Below are 24,162 nucleotides of genomic sequence, written 5' to 3' on the forward strand. Positions count from 1 at the left end.
GGCTTGTAGGAGATAAAGACTCTGCGAATGCTTGAAACATAAGTTTGTTATTTAGTAAGTTGAGGTAAAGAAAAAATAAAAACTTCGTTCCAAAAATATATTTCAACAAAAAAACGCACTATAAATTATTTTCTGAATCATTTCCGTTACTTGCTGTAGTGATATCTGTATGATATCTGTCTTTATTAACACACAAAGCGCCTAATATCAGAAAAAACAACACCATATGGTACACCCAGAATATTGAATGGTAATAATGGAGGACGACGGAGGAGTCGTTTATAATGAGGCAGGGTGTGAGGTAGATGAGACAGAACATACGCATTATCGAGAAACCGATGTCCCACGGCATCTTCATCTGAAATACATGACGGTAATGTAAATAGGAGACCAATTTTATTGAATAAATTGATTTTGCACCATACATTTCTATTTTTAAAACGACTCCCCCGCTGTAAGGAGTACAATCCTTGCGACGCGGGGTTTCACAAGCATTCAAATCACGTGCACAAAGACACCCAGACTCAGAACAAGCATTCGTGGAGCACACAAATGCTTGTCCTACGCGGGGATCGAACCCGCGATATGTCGCACACAGTGGGCTCGGCGTGGTGACCATTCGGCTATCCGTGCAGTATCCGTTTATTGCTCTCAAGTAGATATTTTAGCGGTCTAGTGATGTTTATTTCATTTTATCATTGCCTGTCTTGTGTAAAAAATATTTGTTTTATTCTTGTATTCTGATGTCACAGTCGTATCAATAAATATTATGTATGTAAGTACAGTGACTTAAAAACATCGTAGAATTTTCTGAAAGTGAAGAATTTCAAAGAAACAATTCTATTTAATATTCTCTTGATAAGAAACTAAATTTATCTTTGAGCCATGAAGGACGCATTGTTATTTGCAAGCCAACATTAAACAAATATTGTAAAGCCTGATAAGGTTCTCTTGGTATACTTAAGAATCAAATGAACATTTAAATACTTAACATGAAATATTTTTGTTTCAATAAAATCATGTCACATGCCATAAATATACCTATGAGTTCATTATGGATCTTTTATATACTGCTCTTAACTTATTAAAATCCTTTTAGACAAATAACTAAGGTCGTTTCGTAAAACTTTTGAACATACCGTCATATTAGTGTCATATAGATCGCCATATTCGTTTTCTAAGTGCAGATGAACCCACAGCGTACTTGAGATGATAAGCTGTTGTATAGTTGGACCACACCATACCGTCCAAGCTAGAAAGGACAATGCGCTCCTGAAAAAATAAGAGTGTACAAACAAATTTGTCTAGTTAACTTTTTCAGATTCCCACCCAGAGGTATAATAAAACTTGTGAATGATCACAACTGTCTGTATAATAGATTGTGGTTTATTAATAATTGGCTGTACAATTGTACATACATGTGTACCTAATTTACCTACTTTGTCTATATTGAATTATCAAGTGGCTAAATCGAAAAATTTACACTTAGCCACTTTGCCAAACTACTTAATAGTACCTAAATTCTAAGAATAGGCCATTTGCGACACAAAATAAACTCTGTGTTGAACCCGAATGATTGAGACGAGAATGGATGAAGAAGAATCAAATTCAGTATTCTAATGTATCATGTTGTATATAACCTCAGTGAACACACCTCGCTTCCTTGCTAGTCCTGACGATATTTTTATAAGTATGTGCCCAGAACCAGTAACGTATGGACATGTCCCAGCCCCGTAGCGTGTCTCTCATCCGAGGGCCTATTACCAGCTTCTCATTCTCAAAGGACTTCAACATGGCGAAGTTGAATTCTTGCTCCAAAGCCACTTCTTCTTTAGATATGCTGAAATATTTGAAATTAATTGATTGCGGATCAAAAAAGTGTTGTTGATAGTTGAAATCCTTTATACGGGATTGTAGAGTGTTTAGACTGTGTGGTTAAGGTCACCACCCAAAACCCACTGCGCGATGTGTAGCGTGTTCGATCCCCGCGCAGGACAAAAACGTTTGCGTGATCCACGATGTTTGTTGTCCTGATACTGGGTATCTTTGTGCATCTGAATGGAAATTTTTAAACCCCCGCGAAACAAGGATTATTATTCCTTAGTACGGACGGGAGTAGTCATTCTTTTATTGAAAAAAAAAAATTGTCTTGTCCTCTTTTCCCGCCAGAAATCTTTATCATCATTAACTTACGCAAGTTCTAGTAAGCTGAATCTCGTGGTAGGTCCGTGACCAGGCATTGGCAAGGTCTTGGTGGGATACACGCCGAAGCCGGTTTCGGTGCAGACGGCGGAGCACAGGAACATCACCACCTGGTACTGCAGCACGTATGTCAACAACTGGGGTATGTTGTACAGGTAGCGGAAGTCAGTGCCGTAGCTCGTATAAAACTCGTTTTCGTAATATACCTGAAATCATATAAAAAAAAAACTCCACATTTCCAACGCTCACCAAGTTTTTTATTTTTCGTAATACTGTAATCCAAGTTGTACCTACCGTAGAGGGGAATTTTATCTGTAGGAGCGTATATATGATTGTGCATATAAATGCTTTTTTCAGTTTCTGCTCCGTAATTATTCTACAATCGCCGAGAACTCCAAATGGTGTTTTAAAATGTTCGATAAATGTCTTCCACCTATAGTAAGGACCTGCAAATGGGAATAAACAGTGTCAATAAGAACATACGATTATTTCCAAGATTATTTATTTCAGACGCGTATAATAATTGTAATAAAACACCTTTATGTAGTCCAATGAAATAGTACGCATATGCGATGATGTCTATTGCGCTTGGCTCTATGGACACCGAGTTGTGATCTCCAACAGTCTTGGGTAAAGAACTTTTTCCGGAGCCCGAGACCGTTTTATCACTTGAAGATTGCTGTCCTTTAGGATTTGACTCCTTACTGGGGAGTGTGTTACTTGAAGGTTTTTCGGATTTAATACTGAGGTTTACGTTTTTTGAACTTGGGACTTTGTTGGTTATAGTCGGTCGATTTCCTTTTTCAGGCGTACATAGTTCAAAAGCCAAGCCAACAAGCCGCAGAGCCATTGTCTGGTGCAGCCAAAACACGTAAATTGTGGAATCTATGTTATAGCGCAGGTATATTAGGTACATCCATGTATACGCTAAACTTAAGTGGTGCATGTAGCTAGAAACAAAAAATATTAAAATTGAATTTAATAACCCACATTAATGTAACTAGATTTGGAACCCACCTCACATTTCACAACTACCTTTACCTAAAATCATCATAATAGGATTTATAAGGTTCAGAGCTTACCGTTTGTCGCAGCATTTGATAATGACTATGTTGCCCCAAACCATGAGGATGGAGTGCACTGTGTACTGCCCGCATATCAGACAAGTGATAAGTATGCCGAGCCCCGCCCCGTAGTTACGCTTTATTTCCCTATCTTCAATTTTTTTGTAGTAGCCACCTAATGACATGCATGTTAGCAGAGACAAATAGTATATTAGGTCAGAGAATAAGCACATTATATCCTTTAGCTACCGGTTTCACATTTTCGATGTTTGTTGTGATTATGCTACTATAAAAATGACAGTGACATTGTGTGCCAAAGAAAAATATTTTTCGCTGAACTCTGTCAAAAAACAGGGAATCTCCAGAAACGGGTGTTTTGCTGAATATCCAATCTTGAATGTTCCATAAAGCACACTTGCTTTTCAATTCTCTAGAAATATAATTTATTTAAAACAGATAATTTTTGTGAGGATGTACTTAGACGAAAAAAACGGAAGTAACAAATCCGGTTTAAACATTTTGAAGTTAAGGTTGAATGAAGGCTTTGATAGGCATAGACCAATCTAGAGACCACTACACTCATTTTTGTCCAGTCGTATTAAAGAGGTCTTATATGAAATGATGATAGCACCGTTCTTCGGAATTATAAGAAAAAAAAACTAAATCCCGAAACTCAAGGCTCATAAAAAAATTGTGCATTTTAGGAAAAAAGTTCAATTGAAACAACAAAGTGATTAAATAAACAATTTACTACACATAATGTAGGTTCACAATAAAAATATTTCTAACAGAGGTATGTAACAGTTTGTCTGATGCAGACATAGCCGGTACCTATCGACATTACAATTTATACTCATGTGTTGCATAAACAAGCAATCTATTAATAGCTCAATAGTGAGGCAAACAATATTGTGCGCAATAAATAATAAAATCTTTTAAATGCATCATATTTACCGACCATTATAATCTAATTTGGCATACCGGAATGTTGATTATCCCCGACTACTTTGGCCTTGAAATTCATGAAGAATTTAGCAAACGCAATTCAGGTTCTAGCCTTCAAATGTGCTAACTAATACTACTCGTAGCCAATGTCATGCTTTAATATATACTCAGCAATCAAATATTCTAAAGCGGCATTTCGTTACGCGAAAATTAGCAACTAAGCTCTTAGAAACATCTGATGATATATACCAGGAGGAAGAGAACTACTGTCACAGATACATCTATTCTATGCAAACGTTTGAAACATATCACAATAGAAAGATTTTATCAAGAAAACAACTAACCTATAATACTGTTTAGCTGTAATAGCTATTACATTACACATATAAATTACTTAGTTTTATTAAAATCAATCAGTGTAGTAAAATTTATCTGACTAGCATCTAATTTCTATATTAAAAATGTATTACAATTGTGTTATTTATTTAACTATGCACTGTGCTTACGAATGCATATTAACGCAAGTGTCTAGTTAATGCATATGTAATTAAAAACACAAGTAAGAAGCAAAGCAATGCTGTTTTGTTATACAACTATAACGGTTTATTCATTGAGACAAGGTCATATTACAAGGTGGTCTGTGTCAGCATTAGTATCTAAGGGATAGCTGAGCCTTTTAATCTTGGCATATGGATTTAACATCCCTCACAAGTAACCCCCTTAGGAGAAAAAGGGATCACATTAGATGCCTCAGAAGTATATAGTATACTCTTTGAGCACGTTATTAAGATACCCTGCCACTATTGACACTGTTGCAGCCCTCAAGGATGACCAAGTCCCAATAAATAAATAACAAGATAAAATTTGGTTTCCTATTTACATTAGTTGATATATATATTTCAAGGTTAATTAATATTTAGCAACAAAAGCTACTTTAACCTTATAAATTCTTAATAATATCTGTTCTATTCAAATTATGATATACAAGTTGATGTTCACATCACCCTGACGACCATTCTAAGTATTGCTCAGCTTCTTAAATTATGTAGATGTCCGTCATATACTAATGAATATGGAGGTCTAAAAATAACTATGGCATCGAACGACACACCGTCATGATTTGTAAGTAAACTAAATCTGCATCAGACTCAAAACAATTAATAACTAAAATTTGCATTGCTATACTATTATTATAAAACATACACAACATACAAATGTCATTGTGGCCAGGCCATAATAAACTGTCTATGGAATAAATACTAATTAAAATAGTTTCCACATAAATTCATGGACATTGAACATGCTATAATAATTTTTTTTTCATCTAAATATTGCCTTTACAACTATTGTTATTAATCACACCTAAATGTTGTTAGAAAAGTATTGCCTCTAAATATTATATGAAAAAGAGATTTTTATTAGATCTACTTAGATTGTTTTCTATTTATTATATAAATAATGTTGAAACTTAATATGAACAGTTGGTTCCGAACACAACAGACATGTGTTATATTTAAGTACCGTTATAATAAATAAAGAAATTGTTCCGCTTTACATTATACTTAAAGGAACTATTTGTAACAGTTAACTTAGACAACATTGCGTAAGAGAGCAACCGGAGACAACACAAACAGCTCGAACATCTCCACCTGTGTGCAATTATATTATCAGAGTCGTAACCAAAGTGCTAGAATTTCTAATTACGATATAAATCGATTAATTTGAAGCTTCTATAATTATACGCACAACGAACAATCCAATTGCATTAAAATTGTCAAGACATTCGCTAATTTTAATTTTAACCGACTCGACCGATTACTCATTACGTTCTTCATTACTTTAATATATTTTTGATCTATTGCACAAACACATATAGGTAGTCGCTATGATTATCTACTCGAATTATAAGTTATTAAATTTTTACAATACCTACCACAGAGTTAAATACAACATCCAGAACGTTACGTTAATAATTACAAAATTCAATCGGTGCAAACGATTACAAAAGTTACTATTTTACCCACAATCGAAAGTCACGGGAGGTAAACGAAATATATATTTATACATCGTAGTTTAGTTAATTTGCTCGGTCCTATCACATTAATTCGTACAACAATAAAATGCGGTGAGGTGGTGGCGGGCCCCGGGCCTCACTTGATGAGCTGCGCGGCGCTCTTGGAGCGGCGGAACATCTTGCGCGCCGGCGCCGGCTGCGCGGAGTGCGCGGGCGGCGCGGCGGGCTCGTGCTAGTTGCCGCCGTTGGGCGCGGCGGGCGGCGGCGCCAGGCGCGGCTCGGCCTCCGTGCCGTAGATCTTGCCCGCCTTGCGCGCCATGGACGCCAGCAGCTCCTGCGAGCACTTGTGCGCCGACCGCAGCGACAGCGCCCACTCCTTCAGACCGATCTCGTCCTGCGACACGGTACACACTCTTACTACAATCTTCACGACGACATATTCATTAATTGACGATTCATGTCTTCATAAAAATGAAGTGGTAAAGTTAAATATTCATATTTTAATGTTGAATAAGACATCTAGTTAGATCCCACTAATACCCAACCCTATTGCACCCAACGACATAACGCTTCAAGACTTAAGTAACACTTTTTTAAATACGACTAAACAATATACATACTGTGTTCGTGAGCACAATTTTCGTATCATTTCTCGTCCGCAGCACGATGCACTGCTCGCCCTTAATCGAGACGAGGTCCGAGGAGACTTCCTCGACGGTATCGAGCAAGATCATCTCGGGCTTGGCGCTGTTCTCGAGGTGCAGCTCCAGCCTGTTCGGGTACAGCTTCGCGTAGCGAGTCTGCCACGCGCTTGCGAACGGACCACCCAGCTTCTTGATGTAGCCGTGGAGTATGCAGTCCGATTCTGCAAATAATAGAAATATTTGGTTTTTAGCACTGACCAAGAACAATGTAGACGAAGCTGTATAAGTAGTAAAGACATGAAAAAATATTTGTGAAATATATCATCCAAAAAGACTATTTTCCCAAGTCTAGGGGTTGTCGCCTGTGTAGGAAGGATTACAACGCATTGCCACACACCGACACAAAAACGCGAATGACCTAGTACGGCGGTTCAGGTTTAGTCAGTAAAAGTTTCACACTACCCATTTCCTCCCCCGAGGGAGTGGGTGGATTCCCCCACCTACCCCAAAAAAGGGGTTATGGCCTCTTTAATCGTCGCAATCAGAAATGAAGATAATTTTTAACCAGCCCCTACTTCTATTCAACAGCGAAACAAGTGCAACGTGTTCGTTGTTACCTTTTTCATCAGCGTCGAACTTCTGTTTCTGTTTAGCCTTCTTCTTCTGCTCCATTTTGTCAGCCTCTTGGTTGATGGTCTCGAACACGGTCTCCGCGACCTCCGACTGCCAGCGTTCTGATATCACCAGCGGGAAGTCTTTGTATTGCATCTGGTCAGCTTCCGTTAGCTAAAAGAAGAATATTAGATCTTTATACTGACTGCTACACATCCTATGTGAAATCAACATCGCTATGTTACATTATAAGCAAAATCAACAATGTAATGGGTCCCATACGGTCCCAAAATTCTCTGCATGTAGACATACCTTGATGCCTTTAGTATCTTCCTCGTCAAAGCTGCCGATATCGAAGGCGTCGGCGGCGTTGACCTCGCCGCGCGGCGGTATCAGCGGCGGCGTGTACTTCTGGTGGTACACCTGCTGCCAATCGATGCCCGCGAAGAACACGTGCTCTTTCACTTCATCCGCACTGGAACAAAATATAAAATTAATCAGATATTCAATTTCCACAAAATTAACTGTTGATCGGTTTCATAATTTTAAGTATGATATCGTTTGTCCTTGAAAACAATTTCAATTTCAATAATTACATTTTGATACAACTGTGTATTTTTTCATTAATATGCCAAAATCAATAAAAAGATATACATTTAAGTTTAGATAAATATTTTCAAGTATCAAGACTAGTATCAAGTCGGTTGTGACATTGTGTATTAGGAACAAATATTATTATTATTCTTACCCCCGTCCCTTGCAGCCAAGCCTCTTGTTGATGTCTCTCTGCAGCAGACCTTCGAGCAAGCTCTTCAAACTGGGGCTGAACGACTCCGGGAGCTCCACATTCTGGAATATATCGTAATTCTATTGCAGACATGATTCCATCTTTTACTTGCAACATAGAAATAATGATAAATTGAAGTGTGTACTAAGGAGTCTAATCGAAAAAGCTAATTAAAAAATTGGAAGCGATAGATATTGAGGACAGTTTAATGAATAGAGATATTGTATTGAAATATATTTTATTGAAAATGTAATAAAAATGTGACGGATGTTGTGATTTCCTGTATATTCACAAAACAGAGCAGCAAGGCCAGCAAGCTTATCATAGTAACTAACATGTAATAAATATATGAACTATAGAATAATTTTACTACTTAGAGAGGCAAAAAAAAAATAGGTTATCTACGGTAATACGGACCGGTGGGTAAAACAATAAAGTGGGAGACTAAAAAGAAATTACTATTATAGTATGCTTACATGGACCTTTTTTAGTTATTATCATGACATTAAAAATCAGAATCTATCCATGGCAATTTTCAGTAGCATTTGGTTAGGCAAAAAAATGTGTTGCGGTAACCACGCAATTTCACAGGAAATTTGATAGTTGATTGCCACTCCAAGCTCGAATTAAATAGTTTAAGTATTTAATATTTTGTTTCTGGCCATGTAAACGCACCATTAGAAATATGTGCAGACAAATATAAAGCATTTCAAAGACATTTACCATGGTGAGGGTCATTCTATCGATCTCGTGTTTATCCTTGGTCTTGTGTTGGCGGAATGGCGAGTGTCCCTTCAGGAGCTTGTACAGCATACAGCCGAAACTGAACCAGTCGGCGGAGGAATCGTAGCCGGTGCCCTTGGAGAGAACCTCAGGTGCCATATAGCCGTGAGTGCCACTGAAGACAAAATGATACCAAGTTATAAATCATTATAATCATGAAGTAAGTTACCATGTTCTCCGATTCATATAAAGGAATCCCGTAAAATAGGCGTTTTCAAGCAATAATATCGGAGGAAAAATCAACCGCAGCAATTCTATTCATATAATCAGAAATCCAAGAAGTAAGCAACACAAAAAATATCTCCCTCTATCGTTTTGTAAGTTTGGCTACAAACCCACAGTTTATAGAGAAAAAGAGATACCTTCGGGTGAATCCCCGAGTTTTCATTAACGTTTGTGAACATGGTAATAAAGGGGAAATACTCAGAAGATGGTATTCCAAAAACCATAAACTTCAAACGAAAAAGTTTTTATCCTATCAAACAGATCTGTGTAATTAGCCCGACCACAGGCTTTATCAAACAAGGAAGTTACATCATTGCCTTTTTTGTTAAATCATTTCTGAATACTATAGCAAGAATAAACGCAGGCTAACATCCTACTATCCTGTGAAAAACAAATAGAAAATTTTTGACCTGCCTCATCTGTCTGCATGTCATTTACTTATCAAGAATTAAGAAATACTGTACAGTTTGGCTTACATTTATCATCCTGCCTACAAGCTACGTTACAGAGATGCATAAACATTGTGCATAAACGAACCAATTAAAGCCATTAGCGTTCGTTACGTCAATTGAATCCAAAACAAGAACATTACAACCGTTACATCAGCGGTAAATTCATACATACTTACATACTGCATTATCCTCAATTACTTCTGTATCGATAGTCATTTAATGTCAGTTCAAACTAACTCCTATATTAAAAACATAGTAGATAGAAAAGTACAGAATGCAAACTCCTTGTTCATGTTATACGTTTAAGTTTTGCAATATCAACCTTAAAGCTTAACTATTAAGATAAATTTTAACTCGGTGTTTAGGAAACTTGATATATATATACTTCAGAATTCGTAAAAAAGGATTGTGTTATTTTCGAAGCTTTGTGTACTCGCGGTATTAACACTAGTATGATAAAAGTAACGCCTCAATACTTGTTAACATAACCGGTTATCGGGATTTAACCGTTGAGTTTCTAAGCTGCGTGTTACTAAGAATTTGTAGACGCTTTAGCACTTCTTTATTGGCTAAATCACTTTTAGATTGTCGCTTATCATTAATTGATTGGTACAACGAGTTTATTAATAAGACTTAATGTTTTTGCCCAACCGCCTTTTTCCTATGTTGCCCCTATTAGTTCAGGTTATTAAATCATTTAAAATCAATATTTACCTAACCTATAAAGTTTATCAGTAGAACGGTGGCTAATTTTATTTGATTAAGATAAGTACAAGCATTGGATAGCGTTTATTAGCAATATATTACAGTGGCAAAAACTCTGCTTGCCAAATTTTCGATGCGTCTTACGAAATCAATTGCTGCGGAATATTTAATACCCTAGAATCTTAGGTCAAGGCCTGAAGAAGGACAGTGGATATCTCATTTATCAAAGTACTTATCTATACCTTAGCTCAACAATATCAATTGATATACAGATCTTATATTTTCTGCAATGTGACGACATTAAGATCTGTATATGCATATTACTTTGTTACACAATTTTTTTATCGAGTATACAATCAGGTTGAAATATTAGGCAACTACAAGCAATATCGTTATTTTCCTTCGACAGACATATTAATACTACGATAGGCTACTATAGACTCTGTGCTATCAGCCTTAGCGCAGACTTTAAACAGGTTCTATTTTACGGGACAAATGAAATTGGGGGACGGGGCGGGACGTTATGTTCTGATAACTTACAGCTATTCGCTTATTACATAATACGGATAATTAAACATAAAGAGTACTTACACACTAGCGTGGGGTTTCTTTTTCGAGAAGTCACAGGCGAGACCGAGATCCGATATTCTGACGTGACCGTGTTCATCGAGGAGTATGTTCGCCGGCTTCAGATCTCTATAAACTATGTGACGTTTGTGCATGTGTTCCAAACCTGGGAAATAATAGGGAGTTTACTTTAGAAAATAACAAGATGAAAGGCTGTTAGGGAACAATTTGTGTACATGTGTAGTACACATGTTTACTAAAAAAACTTCCTATGTATATACATACAACTATTGACACGATAAAGCTAGTTTTATTTCTATATACTCATGCATTTAATTCGATCTCAACTGCACCTCAATAAACCTTTTCTTTTTTAAGAAATTCAATGGAACTCTGTACTCTGTTTTGCAATACTGCATCTCAAAACTGAGTGGTAACACGTGGGAGATGTTTTAAATATTTATGATACAAGTTATCTGTAAACTCCTAATTGTTTTTAAGATGTTTTTGCATTTACGCTGTACTGTCAGACGTTTATAATTGTATGCACGCGATCTGTTTAACTTATGAACGTCAAAACAAAAAACAGATGTATCACCAACAACAATAAGATACTGGCCTGAAAACGCTTCAAGGTTCATAGGTTTTTTTTTCGGTATTATGAAGAAAGAAAGTGACTGACTTACATAACAAATCGTAGTGCTGTATGTAAGTCTAAATACCATAAAAGTATCAATGAGTTTCATGAAGGATAGTAGGTTTACATGGTTAAATGGATTATAGATGTTACATGGGCACCCTTAACATATAAAACACTAGGTGAAAAGCCACCCTCTGAAAACCAGACAGCTGGAAAGAGTCAATCAACTTATATAAACTCTATTATTATCAATTGCTATTAAAAGGGGGATTACTGCTTTTAGTACAATACTGCGTCTAAAATTATATTATGATGATAATGCACAGATTATTTATAGGTGCTTGTATAATGACTCATAATGATATACGACTGCAATAATAATATTAACAACAAGCATCGGCTTTCTGGCTTCACTTGGGTGGCCTTCGCAGATAATGTGTTGCTGTTCAATGGAGTTACACGTGATGTGATAATAGTCTTCAGTTATTGAATGAAATAATAAAAAAGATCTTTATAATTCATTGAGTAGAACGGTGTCAATGTAGGCTTAGTACGTCAAAAAAAGAATATAGACCCTAGTTACCCTAGTTTTCGGTAGTTTGACCGAATAAAATCAGGCTTGAATTTTATTGCCAAAAATGAAGTCGATATTTCTACAATTAGGCAAGTAAAAAGAGTAAACAACTAAACTATATAAAATAGTACTAAGTAGTAATACCTGCTTTAATCTGATATTGTGGACAAAAAGCCTCGTACCAATTCCTGATTAGAAGCAGTATTGCATAATATTTGTTAATAACATTTACCTATTTAGGGTATCACGGAATATTATTTTCTAATTGATCTTTGTTTGCTCAATTAGAAAAGTGCTTTTCTTTAGTAAAATTAGAAAGATATCATTTTAATTTAATTTATGGGAAGACTAACAAATATCTCATGCAATTGTTTGGTAGACCAAATAAAAGATGGATGTATTGTAAAAATGACGGCTGATGACAACCTTGCAAGACAATACATGTAGGTTTGACCTTGAGTCATGTGGATTTCAGTTGAAAGGAAACATTTACCTAATATGACTTCAGCGGCGTAAAACTTCATCTCGGCCTCGTTGAAGACGCCATGCTGCGACAGATGATAGTGCAGATCACCGCCGTTCATCAGATCCAGTATGAAGCACAGCTTGTCTGGCGTGTGGAATGCGTACGTCATGCACACTATAAACGGGCAGTCGACCTGTGGCGGAGAAATAAATAATTAACAACGTGATAAAATATAGTTCGTTATTCTAAACTAATTTTATAATAAGGTAAAGTTTGTAACATTGAAGCTGATTATTTGTGGATTTTTAGAACCCATTTTAGGCTATTTTGTATGAAAAATACCCATACATATGCCGCCTACCTACATCGTCCTTCCTAGTTATAAGTGGACTCCATAGAATGAAAAAAAAACTGTAATGAACTTATTACCGGTTGAATATGGAATTATTTAGAAAATACTCTAGACCTAACATTAAAATAACACTAATTAGAACAAAATATTTTCAATTTCTTTAACAAGAAATTTGTATCTACTACAAATCATCAAATTATTATAAATGGTTTAACAAAGCTGTAAAAAGACCTCTATGTTGCGAAGACATAGCACAAGATTTACCAGCCGTGCCCCTACACTTGAAATAATAAATATTTTTGTAGATAATAAATACAGTAACTTTCACAAATAGTGAAAAATCCTCTACACGACATATCTTATCGAGTTATCATATCGTAGTTATTTCTGTTGTCCGAACCTCATTGCCATCAGCGGCACAATATACTTAACAATCATAATATTCACGTATTTTTGCATAACTATACTAATCTATTGGTTTCGATAACGTTTAATGAGGTAATTCGGCACTTTCGATAGTTAACACAGACGCTAACGGGTCATGTTTGTGTTAGATTAGAGACTAGACTTGTTTTGTTAGCGATCAAATTGTAGATGATATTTGATTCGACCTTATCAATTTAAGATTAACCTGGAGTATCACATGATGGGGTTGGCGTGTGAGTTCGTTACTTATACGTTGGTAACTACTTCTAAAGTCAATGTAAGATATACCTGACTACTTTGAGAACTCTCTTTATAGTTTCAACTTCTATCAATTTTCAACGTTCGAACTTCCTCTGGCATATTCACTTCTTTGTTGAACGAAGTAAGGAACGAGGAAGGAAAAAAATAAGTTTTGTTTCATAGATGACTGTCTAGACATCGACCCATGAATTCTAATTAACCATTCATACCACATCTGGGCGTTTCACTACCCAACATCCCAAACCATGCATTATAACGACCTTAAACCAATACGAGGAGTAATCATCATTATTTATACAATGCAGCACAAAACATGAAGTACAATAGGAAATTGGCATATACGTTTGAAGGCTGGTGACAAATATAACTTGGGTTAGTCATAGGAATGTAAAATAGCATTAAAAGCAATAAACCAGTGTGGAAATGCTACGATATTATGGCAGACGGAAATATTTAAGTATACGTCTCGCGATGAATGCACTCCTTTGTTTACCGGGTAACCGGGGCGCTAGCTGTGTGGTTTGGACATTCAGAATCGCATTGATCACCGGGAAAACAAAGCTACTGAAATATTATACAACCCGAACGTAGCTGCATTTCGTTAGTCCTGTATTATTATGGTAAGTAGATACTCATGCCGCCGAGTTGTGATTTTACTTATTTTTGAATTCAGGTACTGAATTCTTGCTTTTTAAGTTTTCAACAAAAGCAATACAAATACTGCCAACAAATAGCTTTCAAGAGCATTCCGTAATATAAAAATACTTTTACACCTTATCTTTATTATTGAAGATAGTTCTTTCAAGGGTTGCATAGTTACATCCTGGAGCGATACCAAAAAAGTTTTGTACTTTTCTAGTTCCAGCACTGAGAACCGATAATACTCCCGTTTGGTTGTTACTGTGTAACAGGGCGAGACGGGGCGCTTGCAGACGATAACACAGCTCGAAGCTTACGTACATAAGCAATTCGTACTATTTCGTACACTCGACCACACATATCTGGTTATAAGAGATCACGATTATCAACCTTCATCCTTTGTAATAAGGGTATGAGCGTGAGAGGTGTTCGGTTAGGTGTATACGGGTAGACGAGACGTTGCGGCGCCGGTATCACGCCAGACGAGCTCATAAATGATAAAATAAACCGTATAAAGTAGCAATGCCGTGTGGTCTCGATGAGCAGCCCACCGCACTTACTGAGAGTGACGTAAGAGCTACATGGACCAAATTAAAGGACACACTGAAAGGTGAACGTTTATAATGATTTTACTGAATCCCATTTTTGTTTGACAGAAAATCAATAGAGTAATAGCTTAAAGATTAGAACACATACTTGTCGAAAGAATTATGTCACGTCTAGCAAGTAGTAATTTACTAGATAGATATGACTTCAGCGAGTATTCTTCGTTCTGTATTCAGATCATAATCATTTTATCTGAATGAATGAATAACAAAGCCTTTACAGCGAGCCGCTTTTTCCACGTGAACGCCATTCCATTCGCTAACACTCATTGGCTTCGCGAAACATGTGATGAAGAGAAATAAATGAATACATTGGAGAAGCATGATTTTATCAAATTCATTCCCTTGGCTATAAATAATGTGTACATTCGCGCTGAAAAGTTCAACAAATCTGCAATTTACCAACCGTTCTTTTTAAATTGAATTCACACAAATACGTGAATATTAAAGCAATTATAAATGTTTCACAGTTCGTAAAACATGCTAAAGTATATCTCGTGGGTGTTGTGTATATTGATATAAAAGAAATTAGAATCAATAAAGAGATACGAGAATTAAAAAGGCCAACACTTAAACATTTTGCCGAACGACAAATAAATAAATACATAATGTTAAAAGGGGCTATCTGAGGGCGTAAGTATTCGTCGGACATGCATGATCGGACATCGATAAAATTTGTCATCTGAATCGGACCGTCCTATAAACCGTTTGCTTACGCGTAAACATAAAATAAAAACGTTTTATTACCGCACAGCATAAAGTTTTAAAACAAGGTCACCGTAAAAGAAAATTCATGTCGAAAGTTGACTACGTATAAATGTTGTAACAGAACGACTGACAGTTTCTCGTTTTATATAAACTTTGCTTTGGAAACCGGCGGCCTTGTTAAACTTTGGGGAAGCCTTTTAGGTCACGAAGAATAAAATTGTACACACGTTACATAACGTACCTACGTGCTACATATGTATAAGCTCGAACCTGAATGTAAAATGGAAAATACTAATCGTCGGGATGAAACGGCGAAACAAAATGCAGCGGAAGCGGATTGTACTACGACGACAAATTGAGGGCGATCCAATTCGTTTCAGTCCAATTGGCTGGATATCGTTTATGTCCCCGATACCATATCACATATAAAACGTACCTATATCACTGCTGTATTGCACCGAATCAAAGCAGTTAGCTATCGATAAGCAATCGGATATTATTGTCATTGATATGGTAAAGTGCGTATATTTTAGGCATTCAGAGTATCTCATTAACCAAGCAAGATAAGCCAGCTTCATGGTAATTGAGGATTTACGGAAGTAATGCATTAACCCATTATTAGCGCACCCACTGTCGGTCCTTTAACGAAACACTTTTTTTTGTAAATATTTAGCATAATGTGCTGAATATTTACAAAAAAAAGTAAAACCGGTATAAATTATAAACAAAAGAATTTAATAAGTGGCACGCTAGATCCACCTACTGGTCCAAAAATCAAATATAATGAATAAAGAACGTATAAAGCATTTTTTTTTTAATGTGTATTTGATTTAAAGATAACACGTAAAGCTCAACACGATTAAATATATTAACATCAAAGTCAAATGATCGTAAGCTCCCTACGAGGCGGTTACAGCAAGACTCTTTCCCACGGAGTTTGCGCAAAGCTGCGCCGTTTTTAACTTACTTCATACGAGACATTCGAAACTCCTCGAGAGTGAAATGCTCATATCGACTCCACGGATAATATATATTTATTACGGACGTTGGTCGTCCGCTTTACGACTGTGTCTCGTCGGAAAAAACTCATTTTCAACATACAAAGTTGTCCGACCCGATTGAACTTGGCTCGTGTACGCAACGTGAGGAAAGTTTAGTATCTCGGACAATACTTAACTTATCGCTTGATAACCGACGATCTTCTCAAATAATAATATGTATTTTGCAATGTATGTAACTGTTTGTTGCCTTTGTTTGCTTAGATACTTCGTAGTGGCGTAAATTACAAACATAATTTGCATAACCAACAACATAATAGACTAAACATTTCGTAAGGCGTCGATCTGGTAACTATAATTAGAAATGTGCTGTAGACTTATGATTTACAGCAGAAACCTCTAATTTGATTTGTGGTTAAGAGTAGTTTAGTACAAAGCTGTTAAACCAGATAGGGATCAGTTATAAGTACATTTGATCGATCAAAACCACATGATCGAGTTTTCATGACAGACAGTTCGTAGATTACTTGGTATTGAAATCGCTACGAAGTCTTCTATCCGACGAATACAATAGAAAATATCAGCAACAGTCAACAGTTGAGATACGGGCTGCGCAAGAAATGTATACTCGAGAGCGAAAAAGTATATCCATTGAAAAGAGAATGCAACAAAAGAAAACATTTAAGTTTGTATACCAAGACAAGCACCTGACTACAAAGTATCCGATCTCTTTTTTCTCTCGTCGTCAGTTTTAACATAAATGGTACATGTTGATCCGATCAATATTCAAAAAAGAACATGGTAACTCATGTATGACAGGTAGACAACAATATAAGAAGTGTAAAGAGCGACAATTGTAATCATTACACCGTTTAATGTGAACTGAAATAGTAACAGATGTTTCCGATTTATTGAGCTAAACAAGATGCTTGGTTTTCACCTGTTCCATGTATTTTTAAACGCATAAGCTACTGTTTTGTGGATGATATCATCATCATTAAATGTATTCGCCAGGTTTTCCGTATTGCTCATGTGTCTTACTTATAATTTCCTGAGAAAGTAGCCGGTATTGCTGTCGGTTTCTCTTTTGTTCTGTGGTTCAAACTGCCAAATTTAATAAAAATGTTTCAGCAAAGCAAGTTTTTAATAAAAACTTATCAATATCCATAAAAGTTTGTTATATGCTAGTATATAAATTCCAACTTAAGAAATAAAACTTGAGAAACTTATACGCACGTGTAAATTAGGAATGATGACATATTTAAACGTTTTGTTTGCGCAGTCATTTAGAGCTGTGATAATAAATCTTAACTACATAATGTAGCCCGGCGATCTCCTCGTCTCGCAGATACGATCTCCACACAAACAAACAGGTCCGTTATGCATGCTATTGATAAATAAAACGATGGGTTGATCAATAGAAATTTTTGAATCATTCTAATGTTTCCAATCTATTGATTTAATACGCACATCGATCGCTTCTGATCCGGAATGTAATCATGTAGATAAAATATTTTATTCAAGAAAAACTTTGAATAAATACTTAAACTTCTTTTTAATTTCATTCGGCCAACACTCGCAGAAAGACCCATCGTGTTTTGTAACATTACAATGAATAAATTCCTTAAATTTTATGTGCCTTCGGGTTAGAAAGGCAATAATAAAGAATTCGCGAATTACGCACTGTACGCGGGACTGTGTCTAATTAAAATCGATACGAGACTTTGGAGAATTTTAGACGGAAGTATCTTTGTATGTAGCGTGGGCTGATTCGACGTTAACAAGCGGATATTAAATTCAGTTAGTTTGGGAGCCAGTTAAATCACTGCTAACAAAGCTATGTGGGGACTCACTATTGTGTATGTGTGCCACAAAACGCTGTGCCTATTTGCGCGTTGGAAAACTTGACACTGCAATTACCTCCCGTACCTATACCAATTGTTTTCTCTCATTTCCGCTTGAGACCGGTCAATGAGCATATTCTCTAACAGGTTATAAGACATGTAGTGTCAAGAAAAAAAAAATACGTAGTCACGTTGCCACTTAGGCAAAGCAGACTTTAAGACTCAATATTACAAATATATTGCGGAATGGAATTTCGCTAACGTATGCGGATCTGATACATGTACGTCATCTACGCCGGAACTTATACAGTTGCAGGTGCGTCAAACTTATTTCCCCAACAATTCTAGGAAGTGGTTTCTAATTCCTTTGTTTAATATACGATAAAAGATTTTGTATTCATACTTTTGTCTTGAGACATTAGTACGACCACAATTTTATCTATGGTTAAATAGAAAACTGTGCTAGTCAAAAAGTTTGACGATTTAGCTTTTTCTTGTTTTATCAAATTGTGATACACTTTTTGTTTGAATACTCTGCCAGGTACTAGGTTCTCTTTAGTTCTCAAGGTCGCATCATAACGGGAGAAAAATATAAAACACCTTCAAATGGACCTATCAATCCAAACTATATATCAAACGACTATTAATTTAATAATACAATATCTCATTGAAGTTTGCTTTTAATATAAACGCCCGCTTTTAACTTGCCTATTTTTGTCTGGTCTATTCATAGCAACATCTGATTCTATTACAATATCTTTTCATGATATCTTCTATAGATATACAAACATCTTGTTCCGTTTTCTCGTGTATGTTCCAAATTAATATCGCATAGAACACCTAATGTATTTTTGATCTAATGCGTAGTTCTACAAAGCATCCATAGTATTTAGGTATGATAAAATATATTTTATGAAATAAATAATACAACGACAAAAGGTCCATCGTACATCCCAGAATCTGGAAACTTAACATCAATTGAATTTTAATATTGCAACTTGATGGCAAGAAATTGTTATAGGGTCTGGAAGCAAGGGCTAATTTACCTAATACTTTAAGTTACATAATTATAGTGCTTTGGACAGAGCAAGTAATATAATAACTTCCATTAAATCTACACAAATTACAATTCACTTGCATAGCATTTATAAAACTGATGTTTTATAACAAGAGGATGTTGTTGCCTATCCTTATGACAGCGCTGTAAATAATACCTCCTACATGTCTAATTATCCTCAGAGTATTTCAGTGCTAACAGTCCACCCACAGTCATGATACGGTTGTTATGATTTACAGAAACATATTTGTCACACTATAACAAACATCAAGAGCTAACACACATAAACCGTCACGCAATAACTTCGAAATGGCGACAAAGACATAAACAAATACAAATGTGATAAAGTACTTACCCCTGTACTGACTAGTGAGAGCATAATCCTCTCGTTGAGGGCTAAAGTCTCCCCTTGCTTCATTTTTATACGCTTCTTGTCGAGACACTTCATCGCGTACATTTTGCCGGTATCCGCCTTACGACACCCGTAAACCTGTACATACATAAGATATATAAGGTACATGTAAATAAGGTATTTATCTGTGCGCCGTGAGCATAATGTGCCGTTGCCAAATTATACCGACACGTAAAGAGATAAACTGCAAAAAGGTTGTGTTCGTCCGGGATGTCTGCTCGTTACAGTATCGGATTGTTATGTCATTGTGCATTATAAGCCTGCATGCTTATTGTTAATCTTAAGCACAAGTTTACGTGTGCCAAGAACCAATGAAGGTAACGAGTCACTAATAAAATTAATTTAGTTTTTTTTAATATTAATAGGGTACGATATTCAGGGAGAAGAAAAAACATGATCTAGACCTAAACAATTACTACGTGTCCGCGTAGTAATTGTTTAGGTGTAGATCATTGCGCAAGTGATTTGCATGTCTTCGAAACTCCCCGCGACACAAGGATAAAAGTGCGATGCAGTACATTAAAAAAAATGACATCATTCCATTACAATATGCATAGAGCAAATTATTAGAGCGTGCCTGAAGCCGTAAGAGCTCGACATCATATTTTAACATAACATGGCTACATAAAAGTAAGGCAGCGGAATATCGCGTGCAAACTGATTTATCACGATCACTGTAATTTTCCGACACTAGTACTAAAATAGGTTCATGTACGACATTACTTGAACTTTTTGCACAAATTATATGTTTAGAATATATTTTACTCTATACTTGGGCAGAAGAATTCCGTTATTTTGAAGTTGTTAAATGTCGGTTTATTCGAAAAAGTGTTATAGCTAATAGTTTACGGAATTAAACAAAAACTGCAAACTAAAAAGGAAGAGAAATAGAACTTTTAAAACATTGCCATATTATTTTATTCTAAAACTATTCATTTTACTCGTAGGTATGTGATCAACATAAAATTCTTGTTTACGAATGTTTCGTAAAGATATAGGAAACATTAAAGCTTTTGTTTTTGAAATATAAACAATAAAACGGAAATGGCGCGTATAAAATGATCTTACATTATCGAATAAATCTTTGTGTTCCAATTCTTAGTATTTTATTCCTGCTCCTACCTGGTAAATGGAACTATGATATTAAGAAAAAACATGTATCGAAAAACTGCAGTTAGAGTTGTGATCCATGCTCAAAAACGTTTCGTACACAAGAAGAGGCCTGTATCCAGCATCGGGACATAAATTGGTTGGTATTAAATGCTTGGCTACCTTGAATCGTTATTGAAAATATTTTTTAAAGAAATCGTTTAAGATAGAAAAAACATTCAGTTACATACAGCAAAGATGTGACACTGATATGAACACAATCAACTCAACAATTGCAACAAACAAACAACAGGTATTGCAATAGCCCATTGACTGGCGACTTGGCTTTTAAATATTCTGAACTATGTTAAACACAATACACAATCCATGTGAATGATCACGTTATCCCACTTATGGGTAAGTAATAATACAGGCGCTAAAATCCATCACTATTCCAGTGGGGAACAGGACGGCTTTATTACACCTACGTAGCGGCTTTCCGTTCGTCGAGATGAATATGAATATAGTAAACACGTTCGCGGTGCAAGCCCAGAATGCTAATGTTATTAGGTTTGGATCTTACGCTGAGACTTGCGTAACAAACTTTGTACTTGGAACATTTTCCTTTACGCTACTAATTTGAATGGTCGTCCTTACCTCGCCGAAGCCGCCTCGCCCAATAATACGGTGCACGCTGAAGTCGTTCATTGTGAGCTGAATGTTTAATTCTAAGTTTTTCCATTGACAAAACCTTGTGTATTTGTCGCTGTAAAAAATAAGTGTGGTGTTAAAATCGTTAATTGTATGAAGTATTCCAAAATGTTAAAAACATTTGGTACCTTTCTAAGAAAAGTTTAAATGGCTCTCCTCGTAGGTGTTGGAAGATTTCCTCAATGTAAGGCTAAAAATAAGAATGTATTTATTATTACTGTTCGGGAAATCATAAACTAAAAACTCTTGAAGATGATATGCATACCTCGAATAGATTTGGTGGTACTTCGTGCTTCATTAAATATTTTTGTACATGCGCTACGCATTCTTTTGAATAATCCTGGAATAAAAGTGAGTTTTATTGACAAATGAATAATACAATTTAAGGTTATGTTGCAAGTTAGTGCTACAATGTATTCAATTTATCTCTACATGGCAATAACATGTTTTAAATGTAAGAGCGTTTCATATGAATGAAACTAATGAAATATGTCGGACGAAGTTGTTCAAAGTTTTCAAATAAGATAGGTTATCTTAAAGTAACATTCTCTTTCTTTAGATACTATCAAATTGGTGAAGTTGTTCTATAATTCTTATAGCTTCATTTCAAGTCAGCTGGTCGTTATTTCGTAGCACAAACAAAACCTTATATTTATAAAATGATGAAAAAAAATGCTCGTATTTACACTGTGCCTTCAGTGGCTACGATAAAATATACTTTAGTAAACGGTTTTAAATAAGATCAATCATCAAAAACACAGTTAAGATAAAAAATGCAGTAAAAGATCATCTCATTAATTAAGGAGATGCTCATCAAAGGAACTTAGCTATTTAAATTCTGTCTAGCTCTCCTGCAGTAAACGACCATTAAAGGAACTTAAGTCTACAAAGATGCTAAAAGGAAAAACTTAAATACTAGCGACAGAATTTGATTATAGGTTAGCTAGTTTTCCTTATTCGCGTACAAATAGCTAAGGTTATAGTTACAACATAGGATGATAAAATCCAATGGAAAAAGTGGTAACTGTTTAAATCGATTTATTAATTTTGAACCTGAAACTAGTGCTAGTTCGTGCAGTGTCGGTAATTGGAACTACGTTTGATCGACAGCTAACCCTGATAAAACTAGATTGATTCTCGATCTTGGTGTTGTTCGATGGTACTATTGAGAACCGAATGGAATCAAACCAGTTTCGGGAATTCGGTATACAAGCCTGATGAGGAATCAATAGAGACGGCTCTCGTTTTTATTGTCACCCGCGGAGAACGTGTCTTCAGTCATAAACCTACAAACAATGTTGCTTACGTTTCATTGGCATGTGTGCCGAGGGGTGAGCGAGTGTTTCGAGCAAAGTTTGAAGGGTCTCTTTTCACTTTTGTTAACAGCTGTCGTGTTTCTTTCAATTTTAGTTAATGTCCCTCAATGGTCAGGATGTACTCGTTTTAATTAACATTAAGTTAGGTAAAGTATCATGAAAGGCAATGAAAAGAAACAACCGTGGTATGCTGGTTTTTCTTTCGGAAATGTTTGTAGAATTGTGGACAATACAAAGAATCTATATCTATCAAATGCTGAAGAGAGAACATTGTTGGTTCCAAGATGAGAGATTCGCAACGGACTGAAGCGGGGTTGAATTTCAAACACCGAGTGTCCAACGCTAAGCTATTTATCGGAGGTACACGCGCCTGTTGGCGGGCAAAACGCCAACAGTCCACTAACGAGACTCATTATACAAACAACAGTCGTTCCAGCCGGATACAACGCTTATGACCTCTTGTTTCGCAATCTCTATACTTATTACGCACATTTTCAGAATTGAAAGAGTTTTATTTAAAAAAAAACATTCAGTTTGCATATCAGCGAATGTTTCAAACTCGTTGAAATGCAGAACACAGCTTGCATTCCGTTCGAGTAGTTTAAAACTGTATCATGTTCATGGATGTTATGTTTTTATTAGTCTTTGCAGTTTTATCAAAAAGTTGTTGAACGAAAAAATAAAAACGGACTATGCTCGAGAAACGTTGCCGCCATATGTGGCGCTGTTTGGTAACAAGAGTCAAAAACATGGACGTTGTTGACCTGACTTTATCGATAACCATATAAGTTACGGGTTACAAGCTGGGTCGTACGAAGAGGATTCGGACAACATCAATATTTTGAAGATTGATTACTACAACCGAAAACTTCTATGACCTTATTTTGATGCATTTTGTTTTGTTCCACAGCATTGATGAGCCGAACACCAGCTTGTTACCTACTTCGAAAGGAGTTTCCCTGAAAACCTTTATATTATGAAGTAGTGTAAATGCCGCTGCCATATTTTGAGGAGGGTGGGCCCTACCCACCGGAAACCCACATCCGGTTCTCTCACTCACTGAG

General features: G+C 36.0%; 2 protein-coding genes across 3 annotated transcripts in view; both read right to left on the reverse strand.

Annotated features, from left to right (window-relative positions):
• Nucleotides 1–23: 23 nt before the first annotated feature.
• On the reverse strand, nt 24–3,913 carry LOC113499033 (lysophospholipid acyltransferase 7-like). Its single transcript, XM_026879360.1, has 7 exons — nt 3,285–3,913; nt 2,740–3,152; nt 2,497–2,648; nt 2,194–2,408; nt 1,655–1,840; nt 1,140–1,272; nt 24–358 (listed from the first exon to the last, which is right to left on the reverse strand). The coding sequence occupies exons 1-7, from the start codon at nt 3,497–3,499 to the stop codon at nt 119–121; spliced, it is 1,554 nt and encodes a 517-aa protein (XP_026735161.1). The 5' UTR covers nt 3,500–3,913; the 3' UTR covers nt 24–118.
• Nucleotides 3,914–3,997: 84 nt separating this feature from the next.
• LOC113499032 (G protein-coupled receptor kinase 1) overlaps nt 3,998–24,162 on the reverse strand; it is a 31,316-nt gene continuing 11,151 nt past the window's right edge. Inside the window, exons 5-16 of one of the 2 annotated variants that reach the window (XM_026879358.1) lie at nt 22,048–22,122; nt 21,911–21,972; nt 21,729–21,837; nt 19,926–20,060; nt 12,708–12,873; nt 11,025–11,166; nt 8,992–9,166; nt 8,230–8,348; nt 7,794–7,956; nt 7,487–7,655; nt 6,846–7,090; nt 3,998–6,619 (exon numbers count right to left, since the gene is read on the reverse strand). In XM_026879358.1, coding sequence (XP_026735159.1) covers nt 6,458–6,619; nt 6,846–7,090; nt 7,487–7,655; nt 7,794–7,956; nt 8,230–8,348; nt 8,992–9,166; nt 11,025–11,166; nt 12,708–12,873; nt 19,926–20,060; nt 21,729–21,837; nt 21,911–21,972; nt 22,048–22,122 — 1,722 coding nt within the window. In that variant the 3' untranslated portion in view covers nt 3,998–6,457. The remainder of the gene's footprint in view (nt 6,620–6,845; nt 7,091–7,486; nt 7,656–7,793; nt 7,957–8,229; nt 8,349–8,991; nt 9,167–11,024; nt 11,167–12,707; nt 12,874–19,925; nt 20,061–21,728; nt 21,838–21,910; nt 21,973–22,047; nt 22,123–24,162) is intronic. The other variant, XM_026879359.1, reaches the window with a different exon arrangement.

This window comes from Trichoplusia ni, chromosome 11, assembly GCF_003590095.1.
Source record: "Trichoplusia ni isolate ovarian cell line Hi5 chromosome 11, tn1, whole genome shotgun sequence".
NCBI lineage: Eukaryota > Metazoa > Arthropoda > Insecta > Lepidoptera > Noctuidae > Trichoplusia > Trichoplusia ni.

Excerpts from the sequence above, each read along its gene's own strand:
- LOC113499033 (XM_026879360.1), bottom strand. The coding sequence starts at position 3,499 with ATGTGCTTATTCTCTGACCTAATATACTATTTGTCTCTGCTAACATGC. Across the intron at positions 3,153-3,284 it reads ATCAAATGCTGCGACAAACG|CTACATGCACCACTTAAGTT; the intron begins GTAAGCTCTGAA and ends TTTTGTTTCTAG. Across the intron at positions 2,409-2,496 it reads AGATAAAATTCCCCTCTACG|GTATATTACGAAAACGAGTT; the intron begins GTAGGTACAACT and ends ATATGATTTCAG.